Below are 13,423 nucleotides of genomic sequence, written 5' to 3' on the forward strand. Positions count from 1 at the left end.
TAGGGTTTCCTAGGTGGCTCGGTGGTTAAAATTCTGCCTGCCAATGCAGGAGTCACAAGAGACGCAGGTTTGATGGCTGGGTCGGGAAGATCCCCTGGAGGAGGAAATAGCAACCCACTTCAGTATTCTTGCCTGGAAAATCCCATGGACAGAGGCACCTGGTGGGATACAGTCCATGGGGTTGCAAAGAGTCTGACTCTTTGCATATGTGCATGCAGGTACACACAGACGTATGTACACCCACACACACACACCATTATCCTCAGTCACCAGGAAGGAAGTAAACACACACACACACACACACACACACACACCATTATCCTCAGTCACCAGGAAGGAATTAAAACTCTCTGGTTTTGTCTGAAAATATCTTTGTTTCACTTCCCGTGACAGGTAGCCTCGTCGTTTAGAATTCAGGCTTAGTATCTTCAAAGGACTGAAAGGAACTATCTTCTGGCTTTCACTATTTTTGTTCAGAAATCTGCTATCAGTTGAATTACTGCTACCATTTGCTCATGGTAGCAAATGGTAAGTTTTGTCTTCTGTACTCAGGACAGGTTCTCCTCGTCTTTAAATTCCAGAAGTTTCACTACAATGCATCTGGATACAGGTTCCTTTTTATTTATGTTGTCTGGGATTTACTGAACTACTTGAAGCCGTAACTTGTCCATCTCGGAAAATTCTCAAATCCTATACTGCTTCTGCCCTATCCTCTCCCCTTTCTCAGACTCCAAATAAATATATAAGACTTTCTTACAGAATCCAGTAGGTTTCTTATCTTCTGGGGGCCTACTTTCCATCCTTTTTCTCTCCTTCCTTCAGTTTCAAATAGTCCTCCTGACCTATACTTCTTGTCTTAAAGTAAGTCAACTGTAGGCTCCACTTCTCAGCTGCTTCTTCCTACGTGGTCAAACCTCCCAAGGCAAAGTAGGCCCAAGTCTCATCTCTCTAGACTTCTCCTGGATTCCGGTCTTCTAATAACAAACCATATTGACAACGCTTTGTTTTTAGCAGTAAAACATTTTCTTTGATTTCGTTCTGACGTTTTGCTTTTCTTCAGCAGGAGAGCTACATTAGCTAGTCCTCCATAACCAGCATCAGAGTCTGCACTGTGGTTATTGACACAACAGTGTCAATTAGCATTGATCTTCCTTTCTTCCAAGATATGACAGGATTATCAAAGTTGTAACTGGGTATCAGACATGACACATTTAAAGACAAAATGCATTTGCTCATTTATAACACAGCCAGCAAGGGCTGTAGGAACAAAGACTGTTCTTCACTTTTGGAAACAAAGGTAACACTTTCAGGAAACTGATCTGCTACCTGCTATAATAATATGGTTGGCATTGATTTTGAATAAAGAATATATTAAGTTCTCAGAATTTTTTTTAAAAGGCATCTAATAAATCTATACAGTGAATAGCATGTCTTTATTCTATTTACAGTACATTTGTTATAAATATAATACATTTTTGAAAAGCTTATTTTTAATTAACTTGAGTAGATTTATATTTTAAACAGATCAACTCAATTGTTAAAGTTACATAATAAAGAATATGATAATTTAAATGACAAAAATCTCATATTGTGAAATAGTGCACTCTATGCTGAGATGAATGAGAGGGGGGGAAGTCAACTCCTTTCAAAACTATATTCAAAGCATCAGAAAAAAATTTTTTTCTTTTTACAAAGTTATGTATAAGCCATAGGAACAACCAGATACTGAAGTATGAAGACTCATAACCAAAGTTCAAAACTGATTTTAGAGAATTGTGTGAAGTAAGACAAGAAACTGTGTATTTGACACTCTATAGAACTTCATAGTAAAGCTGGAATTTATAGACTAATGGCTTAAAAGGAGTATTGCCAACAAGGCCTTTTCTTCCTTCAAATCCTCTCCTAATGTTCATATACCATCAGTAAGTTGTAACAGCAGACTTAGACACTGGTTTTAAGATGGGGCTTAATAAGGTGCATGGATATGCTGTATTATGAGCGTGTAAATTATTACCAGGGTTTAAAGAAATACAAAAAAAGAATTTAAGTATTCTCAGTCCAACGTGCTTTGCATCATCAACAAATAGACAAACCAAAAGTATTCTGCAGTGATCCGACACCAACCTCCCGAACAAGTTAGGCATTTCAAATACTGCTGTAAAACCCATCCAGTAAAATAAAACTGATTCTTGTGCATTTCAGTACAAATCTGTAAGGTGTCACACATTATTGATGATGATCAGGGCAGGCATGGAGCTCTGCTGACTTGTTTCAAACACCGTGACTTGGTCCGATAACTTGGCAAATACCCTAGGAGTTCCAAGGTTATAAACACCCGTGTGGACAAAGCATGCTTTCAGCTGCAAACTGTGAATCTCCTGGCTTTTAAGCTGAAGTTTATACTGTGTTTGTCCCAGCCATGTAAATGATCCATGGATTTCCAAAGCTTCTGGGCTAAGGGAGGAGGAAAATGGTAAGTTGGAGGATATTTTTTCTTCAGGAATTTTTTCCCAAAGCCCCAGTAACACATCCCTTTCATCCAGCAACTCTAATTCTAGAAATTATTTATGATGCCAACTGTTTATTAATAATAACATCAATAGTAATAACTAATATTACTATTTCTATAACTAACATTTATTAACAGTTACTATGTTCTAGACTTAGTGCTAAGAGTGAATTATCTCATTTAACACTCACAACAGCAGCCAGTAAATAGGAAACCTGATTTCAAACCTGAGCTTTTAACCACCTGGTTCTCCATACATAAAAATAAATGTATATCTAAGAATGGTTATAATATTTAGACTGTTTATAATACTGAAACATGGAGACCAACCCAGTGTCTACCAATAAGACATTAGTTAATTAATTTATGATACACAAAATATGTTCAGATTTCAGAGAGCTGACCCAGATCCTGTTTGCAGTGTTATACTGTAATTAATAATCAGCATATGCTTCACACTGCTTTTCTAAAGATCCCAAATTTTCTGAATTCTGAAAAGCACATAGCTCTTAGGACTGCCAATATAGACCTGCATTTTTTTTTTTTTTTTTTTGCTGTTGCTGGAGAAGGAAATGGCAACCCACTTCAGTGTTCTTGCCTGGAGAATCCCAGGGACGGAGGAGCCTAGTAGGCTGCAGTCCATGGGGCTGCACAGAATCGGACACGACTGCAGCGACTTAGCAGCAGCAGCAGCAGCATTATTTTATAAATCACAAAACAAGACCAAAAAAACTTCTATCATGAACTTACTGATTTTCAAGTTTAGAGTTCTTTATCACCAACAAGCTTTTATAAAAATTGTCACCTCTGGCCAGAATTGCTGCTTTTAGAAACCAGTTTTCATTTGCGACTACTGAAATGCTAAGACAAATCTCTGTAACTCTTCTCTAACACTTCTTTTTTTATTTGGCTGTGCCAAGTCTTAGTTGCAGCACACAGGATCTTCAATCTTAGCTGTGGCACGTGGGATCCAGTTGCCCGACCAGGGATCGAACCTGGGATGCCTGCCTTGGGAGCACAGAGGTGGCAAGTCCCTTTGCTAACACTTCTTAATACCAAACAAAAAACGGTATGCCTGAGTAAACTCTATCTATATTAGATAATTATTTGCATAATTTCAAAATATTAAACTACTTTCAACTCAATCTTTAACTATAAAATAAACCTGCCCTAAACAAATCTTTACCTTGTTGTTTTATGCCGAAGATCAACTATTACATCGACGTCGGCCTTGGAACAATTGGAAAGTAAAAGGGTCACTGGTACTAAACAAAGGCTGTGGAAAAGAAAAACCAAAAAAAGATTAGTGGGGTATTGAAAACAAAAACACTTTCTTGAACATAAAACTTACAGTTACCTAACAGCATAAGATCCTCAAAAATAATCATATTCAAGTAAGGAAAAAAACTGAGTTCTAAAATCACTCAAACTAAATGAGTTACATAAATAAGAAGTAAAACATATTAATACAATGCTTGAATACTAAATATTAGAATATATACCTTCACAAAACCATTTTTATTTCCTTTTATTAAAGCTAATCTTTAAAAATAACCAGAATGTTTCTAGGTTGTTATTTCCCAAAATGAAAAACAGAAGGAAACAACTGCAACTAAGAAAGACAAATGGAGGGGAAAAAATCGTGAAAAGGTGCCAATAACTAACGCTGTTCTTTGTGTTTCTCAAAAATTACTTAACTTTGAGAACTTGGCCTAGATTGACATTTGCTATCCTATCAAATCTGCACAGAAGCCATCATGATTGGGAGACTATGAGAATTATTTCTGTATAGCCAGTTATGAGAAAAGCCCTTTCAAGTAGACATATTTGCTCAGTTAACCTAGTTTCTGATCTCACTTAGCACAGGAGAAAGGACAGGGAGTGAGAGAAGAGGACCTAAGAACAGACTGGTGCAGAGTTCATATTAAGAACATAATAAATGAACATACTCTATGCACAAATGAAGCCTGGTTACATAGTATTATTTAAAATACGTTACCCTATTAACATAAAGAACAACAGTAAAAAAATCTTATGAGCTCATACAATATTAAAATTCTGCTCAGATAATATATTTTATGCTCTCAAAAATTTTATATCCCCTTACTAAGAAACACTTCCAAAACACAGTGCAAATAACAGATTTCCCTAGACAAAAACTAGGTTAATTTCAAAAACTCATGCTACATCCTTACCTTCCCCACAAACTTCTCACAGGAATGGAGGACAACCTAGACTAATGAACAGTGGTCTAGTCTAGAGCCCCTAAGTTAAATTCAAGTCATGTAACTTGTAACCCAAAGCAAAACCTCAGGAACTCTAGCAGTGTTGCCACTTGAGCCTCAAATCCTCCATGCTCTATCTAAATGCTTCCAGTGAAAGAAATAAGAACATCTGGATGCTTCCTAACCCCAAAGTCATTATCTTCATTCCTCTTCTTCCTCCATCGCTGTTTCAGTGAATAGCACTCTCATCTCCCCAGCAAAGCGTGGGCATCATCCCAAGTATTTTTTTTTTTAAAGTGGGAATGGGGGCTACTGCCTCATTAGCCCCCCCATTCCCAACTTTCTACTATTCGTCACAAATTCCTATCAATTCTGTTTCCCACACAGCTCTGGAGGCTGGTGACTTCATTCAAAATTCACATTCCTTACGAGCTCAAGTCACTGCATCTCTTGGTTTACTAATCACCTCTGAATTAGTGTTCTGACGTAAACCAATCTTCAACTGGGTGTTTCTCATACCTGACGTGTGATCCTCCCACTACAACGTGTACCACAGTCACAGGAGGGCTTGATAAAAGAGACTGCTGGGCTCCATCCCCAGAGTTTCTCATTCAGAAGGGCTGGGTGGGGCCCAAAATCTGCGTTTCTAATAAGTTCCCAACTGCTCTTGCTCTGGGACCACCTTTCAAAAATCACTGTTTCACACAACTGCCTTTCTAAAATGCTCATCTGATGAGCCAAAAACAGTGCCTAAAGATCAAACTGCTAACAACCATTCCCCCACCACTAACATCTGGTATTATTAACAGCATGAGTTCTAGAGTCAGACTGCTAGGGTTCACATGTCAGCTCAACAATTCTGTTTCTCAGTTTCCTCAACTGTAACCTAGGAATAATAACTTTACCCATCTCTTGAGTTTCTTGTGGTGGCTGGTAAGATGAAATATGCTAAGCGCTGACAATAATGCCTAGCACAAGTTCAAAAGCTTCACAAACACTATTTAACACGCCTTCTTACTGTGAGGAGCGATGGCAGGTAACCCCAGTTTGACGCTTTGTTGTTTCTCGTATTCTCATTCCTCTGCTGCCCTGTGTCCCACTGCCATGACCAAGTCGCCTCCTGTCGCGCCCCTCCCCACTTCCCATGGCATTAAGAACACTCCTCCAGATCCTCAGTCTCTTCTCTTTATGTGCCACACCTCACTTTAACTGAAATCTGGCTGAGGACACAGCTGCCTCTACAGGCCTTGCCATAACAGATGCTGTTTATCTTCCAGCATCTTCCGCATCTCAGGCCAGAATGTCTCATTAATGTAGTTAACACCCCTTGCTGAGTTCTTCCTCCTCTCTCTCCCATAAAAACACCTCCACTTTTGTCATAAACTACTCCAAGGTTTCTGTTCTTTTTCTTTGCCCTCAAACTAACAAACTAAACTAGTGAACGTAACTCAGTGCAACAGAGATTCCTTGGGGCAGGTGAAGGGATAAGCATTTTGAAATATCTGGGGTAAAGATGAGGGAAGCATCTGCTTCACCCCACCCCACCCTTGATTCATCTACGATGTGGGTCAAGCAGAGGCCTGCCACCTAGACAGAAAGCACTGCACAGGCCTTCTCTTCCACATCATCTTTCCGGTTTCATTCATTAAAAGCTTCTGCTTGAGTTTGCTTTCTTCTTTTCAATCCTAAATTTTGTCATCTTTTTGGTGAACTTCACTGTTTAGGTAGACAATTTATTCAGCTCCTTCTCAAACCCTTAATCTATCACCTCCATAACCACCAGGAGTATTCAAAACTCAGTCATCTGTCTTTCATGACTTAACTGTGAATTTTTTTTGTCACCTAAAATAACTACCTCTGAAATACTCCTCAGCTTTTCCACTCACTGACCACGATCACCAGCTCTCTCAATTATGCTTCTGATCTTCAGTTTCACTGGAATGTCCAATCATTTGACCCTCTAATTCACTGATTCTCAACCCTGATTATTGTGGTAATGGTCATTATTGTTTAACAATTATTCACTCCCCTCACATTCCAGCTGTGTGATGGGGGATCATCTTTGTTGACTGTGAAGGAGAGGCTATTTGGCCAATGGAGTAATAATGACTGATGCAAGCAGAAGCTTTAAATGTGCTACTGCAACGTGGCTCACTTTCTGTACTTCAGAGATACGCCATGAGAAGAACAGCTAGTTGCTGCCCATTTGGACTGACCCCCAAAATACATGTGCACAGACGTGAATCCAACCAACCCACAGACTGAAAGAGAATCGAAGTTGTCGATGCTCTGCACACCCATGAACGTGGGAATAATAAGCTACTAAATTCTGGAGTGGTGTCTCACAAAGCATTATTGTGGCAATCTGAGGATTTATTTAAAATATACAGACACCTGGGTCCTATTCCCAGAGGTTCTGATTTAACTGGCCTGAACATCAAGATTTTAAAAATTCTCCAGGTGATTCTAATGTGCAGCCAAGTTGGAAGAAACTGCCGTATCTTATCCTTCTCGACCCTTCCTTGTTTTCACATATTTCCATGCACAGTTTGAATTCTGTGATGCTTTATTTTAGCTCACTGTTTAGTTTGATCAAATCTGTCCTGTTTTACATACTTCCCTGCACTGCCAAGTTTCTATGATGCTTTTCAACCCTAACAAAATCACACGGAGAAGTCCTTCGTGTTCCAGCCTCTAACACACAGCCCAGGTTTTAACCACTAAGCAGCACCATGGAATCTAAGATGTTCAGGAAATACATGATGCAGGACAGGGTTTGATAAACAGGGACAAAGTAGAACCGTGAGGTAAAATGAAATATTATGGAATCAAAACTGTCTATGGAAGTGTGTGAAATCAAGACAGGTTCAGTAGGGATAAAACATTTCTTTCCTCAGCTTTGGCTGCACATTAGAATCACCTGGAGAACTTCAGGAACTCTGGATGTCCTGCCTGCACCCTTGGCCAATCAAATGGGAATCTCTGGGAGTAGGATCAAAGCATCTTCCTTTTTTTTTTTAATTTCCTCAAGTGATACCAGCATGCCTCTGTCAGTCAAAGGCACACAGACTGAGTACCAAGCAATTAAGACCTAGACAAAGATTTAAGACCAAAAGTATTTAAAAATAACTTAAATGGCTAAAATTTTTAGAAGTCTGACAACAGAAAGTGTTGGTGAAGGTATCAACAGAAGGAACTCCCACGTACTACTAGTGGGGATGTACTAATTAGTAAAACTAGTTTGAAAGAAACTGGGCATAAAAAGAATAAACTCTGTATAATACCACTTATACAATAAAGTTCAAAAACCCCACAAAAATCAAAATACGGAGATGTAAACTTGGTTGGAAAATTATAAAGAGGAGCAAAGAAATGACTGCTAATACTGGGGATGGACGGCAAGTACACAGGGGGCTTGAGACTGCTAGCAATTTTTAAATTTCTTCCCTAGAGATGATTTTTTGGTATTAGTTTTATGGAAAAGAATCACTGTGGCCACACATTTTCAGTTTTGAGAACTTTTCTATGTTTTATACTTCCCTGGTGGCTCAGATGGTAAAGTGTCTGCCTAAAATGCGGGAGACCTGGATTCGATCCCTGGATGGGGAAGATCCCCTGGAGAAGGAAATGGCAACCCACTCTAGTATTCTTGCCTGGAAAATCCCATGGACGGAGGAGCCTGGTGGGCTACAGTCCATGGGGTCGCAAAGAGTCGGACACAACTGAGCAACTTCATTTTTTAATGTGTTATATTTGACAATAAAAAGGTTTAAAAATGGTTGGCACCATTCAAGTTACGTTTTAGATACTTCTGATGCTCCTAAGTCTCTGTGAAGGTCTTCGTTTTGCCCAGCACTCTGTTCTCAGCCAGCTTCTCATTCCTCTCAGTAGTTATCCTCAAATTTCACTTTAAAAAATTCTCTACCCTTTCTCATTTCCTAGAGTACTTTGAGTACTTAACCTTGCTCCTACAAACTCTCTAAAAGGGAGGCATGTGCAGACTTGTTAAAATTTCTCCCTACTTTCATCTTTCTGTCCAAAGCTAATCCTGCCACTTTTCAGCGTTATCTTTTCATCTATTAAGGGTTTTGTTGCCCTTCTTGCGTCCCATCATTTCCTTCAAGACCATAAATACAATCTGTATCTTCTAAGTAAGAAAACAGTAATACTGAAGGGTATTCCCTGATCCCTGTTCACAGCCAGGCTTCTTGAAAGGCTGGTGGTCTACACCAGTATCCTTACTTCCTTCCCACCTCTATCTCTCCTCAAAACCTACTGTGTCATGCTTCCACCCCCCATACAGTTAAGAGTCTTCTCAAAATCAGGAATGACTTCTTTATCGTCAGAACCAATGAAACGACTTTTTGCAGCCACTTTCTTCTCCTTGAACTGCTCTCACTCCACCTCTTTGATCCCACTTTCTACTCACTGGTCTTGTCTTCCTAATTCTTTGACTGCTACTTCTCAACCAGTATTCTTGATGGACTCCTTGTTCCTTAGCTCCTCTCTCCAATACCACTGTTCTATGGGTCACCATTCTCTTTTGTTCTATCCCACCTCTTCCCTACCCCTACCCAGGGTGCCTTCACCAAAACTTACACCTTCAATTCTAATTTACAGACTGGCTCTAACAGACTTCACTCCATCTTGTTTTATATCTGCAAACCAGCTCCTTTTTGAAGTATCACCTGACTTAGGACCTTTTATTTTAGAACCTCAAATTTATGTAATCAAACTATTTGTCAAAATTATAAATACATCACCCCCCAAAAGTTTAACACTTGGTAAACCTTAAGCCAGTGATGCTGTCTAAATGTAAACTGATGAATCTATACCATAGTCATGTCTCAGGTTTATTCTGTATCTAAAACAGAAACAAAATGATTTACTATTTTTCTTTTTGACTTAATGATAAATATGTTCATCAAAAGAAAACTTCTGACAACTAACTGGCTGAGGAAATATCCATCTATTAATTACAGTAGCAACATATAATAACCATAGTAACATGTAAATTACTTAATGGCAATTTCTGTAGACTCAATATTCGTCTAGATTTCTTTTTCAATATCTGTGTGAATGCTATTAATAAATGTGTGGATGTGTGTGCATGCACATACAGGTGTGTATATTGCAGAAAAATTTTAACAAAAATACATCTCAAACCTTTTTTGATGAAAGGGATGATTAAATGATTCTGGATAGTGAAGACTCGTTTTAATAAGATTAGAAAGCTGCTCTGCTGATGGTCTTGAGGAAACTGTAGTGTTTTCTGGCCTGAAAAATTTTAATAGTTCCATTTCTGGTGGCTCCTGAGAAAAGAAAAAATACAACAATGAAAACACTGCCTTCTTAAAGTAAGGTTTAACAGATACAAACAAAAGAAGCTAAAACCAGTGGAAATAAAGTAAAGCATGTACAATACTTTTTCTGCTGTAAAAACAAACTAACAGTAGGAATCATGTGCAATACAACCTAGGATAAAAAACTAGGATCTGTAATCATTTATTCATTCTCTATTATGTGCTAGTGTTAACTTGATATCCAACAACCTCACATAGTAGTTCTATGATCCTGGGTAAGTTATTTAATACTTCAAGACTTAATTTCCTCATATGTAAAAATGGGTTCACAATAATAATAATTTCAAAAGTTGCTGTGTTTCTCATCTAATAAAACTGCTTAGTACTTAGGCTATAGACATTCAATTATGTATCATCTGCTTCGAGAGTTTTTAAAAATATTCTCCTTATTTATTTATGGCTGCACTGGGTCTTCCTTGCTGTGGGTGTGCTTTCTCTAACCGCAGTGAGTGGGGGCTGCTCTCTATAGAGTTGCAGTGCACAGGCTTCTCACTGGATGGGGTCTCTTGCTGTGGAGCAGAGGCTCTAGGTGCATGGGCTTCACTAGTTGTGGCTCACCAGCCTAGCTGTCCCCAGGCATGTGGTATCTTCCCAGACCGATGATCAAACCCATGTCCTCTGCATTGATAGGCAGACTCCCAACCACTGGACCACCATGGAAGTCCTCTTCCTTGATTAATTTTTTCTCCATTTTCCTTTACCATCAGAAAATTTTGATTTTTTAATTTCCTGGTAGCCTAGTTGGAATCTGATCTACACCCAGGACTGGCGAACCACATCCCATGGGCCAAAGCCAGCTTGCTTCTGGTTTTTGTAAAGAGAGTTTTATGGAAACAGAGCCACATCCATTTGTTTACATACTGGCTATGGCTGCTTTGGGACTCTAAACAACAGAGATGAGTAATTCTGACAAAAACCTTCTGGCCAGCCAAGTCAGAAATGTTTATTATCCAGCTTTCCTCAGAAAAAGTTTGCTGACCCTTGATTTATACAGCTGCCAAAGCAATATTCAAATTTGTTTTTAACTTATGAGTGAGAGGAAAGTGACTGTAGAGGTTTACTCTGGAGGAGGAAAAACTTGTGCCTGGAAGCCAGAAGGAGCTGAACGTCTGAAGTTCCCCTTCTTAATCTGGGTCCTGCTTATACTGGAGTGTTCTTCAATTTGTGAAAACTCACTCTTCTGCATTTCTGTTAAACTTTAATAAAAAGTTCAAAAAATATCCTGTTGTTTAACATAGTATAATCACCTAAGATAAACAAGCTGTTATTTGAGGCTTCTAAACTATACTGAATCTCTACATACCACCTACCAGGAGGCAAACACATGAACAACAGCCATAAAAGGCTACCAAAAACCTGAAGCTAATTTACTGAGGGAATACTGACAAAAGCGTCCCTCTCTGTCAGCTTAAAAGCAGCAACAATTTTCACAGTGAGTGCTGGACAATTTGTACAGTAGTTTTTTCCAATAAGGGTGACAGACAGTTATACTCCAAGATAGAGAGTTCCATCACAAGAGAGGCAAGATATACTCCCTGTTTTATAAGTAAGCTAAAGTTTATCAAGTTATGCAAGTAAATTGCACTAGGTCATCAATCTTAAAGTCTCTGAGCTCCATATATATTATCCTCAATATGATGAACATGCCACATCTCCCAACTCAGCTAATCATGTAAAATATTTCAAAGGTGAAATACAGAGAAATAAAAAGGATATGCCCTAGACAGTATTTTTGTAAAATGGGAATATAACATGAGTAAATTTTATAGAGAACACTTTGTTTCATTTTATAAATGAAAATCTTGCCTTGAGATGTTCCAAATTATCAAAATATGACAATTTATAAATAAAATGAGATTTTTAATTAATCAAATCAGTTTGAGGAAAAAAACTTTCTAAAAGTACAAAACAGATTTGGGGTTAAATATATCTTCATTAAACCTAACAGAAAATTACCATTAGTCATCACTAAAGTAAAAATCAATTCAAATTATATTATTACCAATGGAATGTAAAGCTAGTATACCTAACTTTGATGAGAAATCACATTTACATAGTCCCAAATTATCTCCCCACAATTACTTCTTCTTATAAATAAAAAGAAAAATAGTAATACTGTGGAGAAACATGGCAGGTAATATCTTAATCAAATGATCCATCACCTATAATGGCACAAATTAATATCAAGTGCCTTTTTATTTTTTTTTAAGATTTTTTGACATGGATCATTTTTAAAGTCTCTATTGAATTTGTTACAATATTGATTTTGTTTTACGCTTTGGTTTTTTGGCGCTGAGGCGTGAGGGATCTTAGCTCCCCAACCAGGGATCGAACCAACCCCTTGCATTGAAAGGCAAAGTCTTAACTGCTGGACCATCAGGGGAGACTCTCATGTGCCTTCTGATGTAATACACTGACAGGGATATAACATCACTTAGGAAGTATTTCAGTTAAAAATGTGTAACTTTAATTTGATCATAAGAAATATTCAAAGTATTATTTTACATTAAAATAACTGGCCAAGGCTCTTCAAAAATGTCTACATGATAACTGAAAAATAAAGGTTCAGAAAATGTTCCAGATTAAAAGAGACTGAAGAGACAAGTGAACACAGTGTGCGATCCTGGACTGAATTCTGAATGGGAAAAAGCAAACCAAGTCTTATAACTAAGACCGTCGATGACATCTGAATTTAGACTGTATATATGAGTACTGCATCAATGTTAAACTTCCTGAATTAGTAATGGTTTCTGTGATTACGGAGAAGATTGTCTTTGTCTTCAGGAATACTCAGTCAAGTATTTAGGGGGCAGATAGGCAGATGTCTGCAACTTACTTTGAATCACAAGACTAATATGCTTAAATTTTATTTATATATATGATGAGAACTTTTGATAAGATTAAACAGTATTTTAGGAGAAATGAGAAAACAAACAGTACAGCTGCTGCGCAACTCCAGAGGCCCTCCTTTACACTCTATGACCAGTCCCATTAAGTTTTGCAATGGTGTGGGCCTGCTGAACAATAAGCAAGGTAAGATAGAGGATATGGTTCCTTCCTCTCATACAAGTCAATTCTTTTTATAACTATGAGTTCTAGATTCAATAAAGAGTATATCTTAGGAAACTCCAGGATCACAAATGCATCTTATGCTCTTATTAAGGGCTGCTGCTGCTAAGTCGCTTCAGTCGTGTCTGACTCTGTGCGACCTCATAGACAGCAGCCTACCAGGCTCCCCCGTCCCTGGGATTCTCTAGGCAAGAACACTGGAGTGGGTTGCCATTTCCTTCTCCAATGCATGAAAGTGAAAAGTGAAAGTGACCCCA

The 13,423-nt window shown here is 38.3% G+C and overlaps 1 protein-coding gene across 2 annotated transcripts in view; it reads right to left on the reverse strand.

Moving 5' to 3' along the window:
* Positions 1-1,414: 1,414 nt before the first annotated feature.
* TRAPPC8 (trafficking protein particle complex 8) overlaps positions 1,415-13,423 on the reverse strand; it is an 86,742-nt gene continuing 74,733 nt past the window's right edge. For both annotated transcript variants that reach the window (XM_010828969.1, XM_010828968.1), the window contains exons 27-29: positions 9,901-10,046; positions 3,696-3,785; positions 1,415-2,454 (exon numbers count right to left, since the gene is read on the reverse strand). In XM_010828969.1, the coding sequence (XP_010827271.1) occupies positions 2,220-2,454; positions 3,696-3,785; positions 9,901-10,046 (471 nt within the window). In that variant the 3' untranslated portion in view covers positions 1,415-2,219. The remainder of the gene's footprint in view (positions 2,455-3,695; positions 3,786-9,900; positions 10,047-13,423) is intronic.

This window comes from Bison bison, unplaced genomic scaffold, assembly GCF_000754665.1.
Source record: "Bison bison bison isolate TAMUID 2011002044 unplaced genomic scaffold, Bison_UMD1.0 scf7180017864498, whole genome shotgun sequence".
Classification (NCBI taxonomy): domain Eukaryota; kingdom Metazoa; phylum Chordata; class Mammalia; order Artiodactyla; family Bovidae; genus Bison; species Bison bison.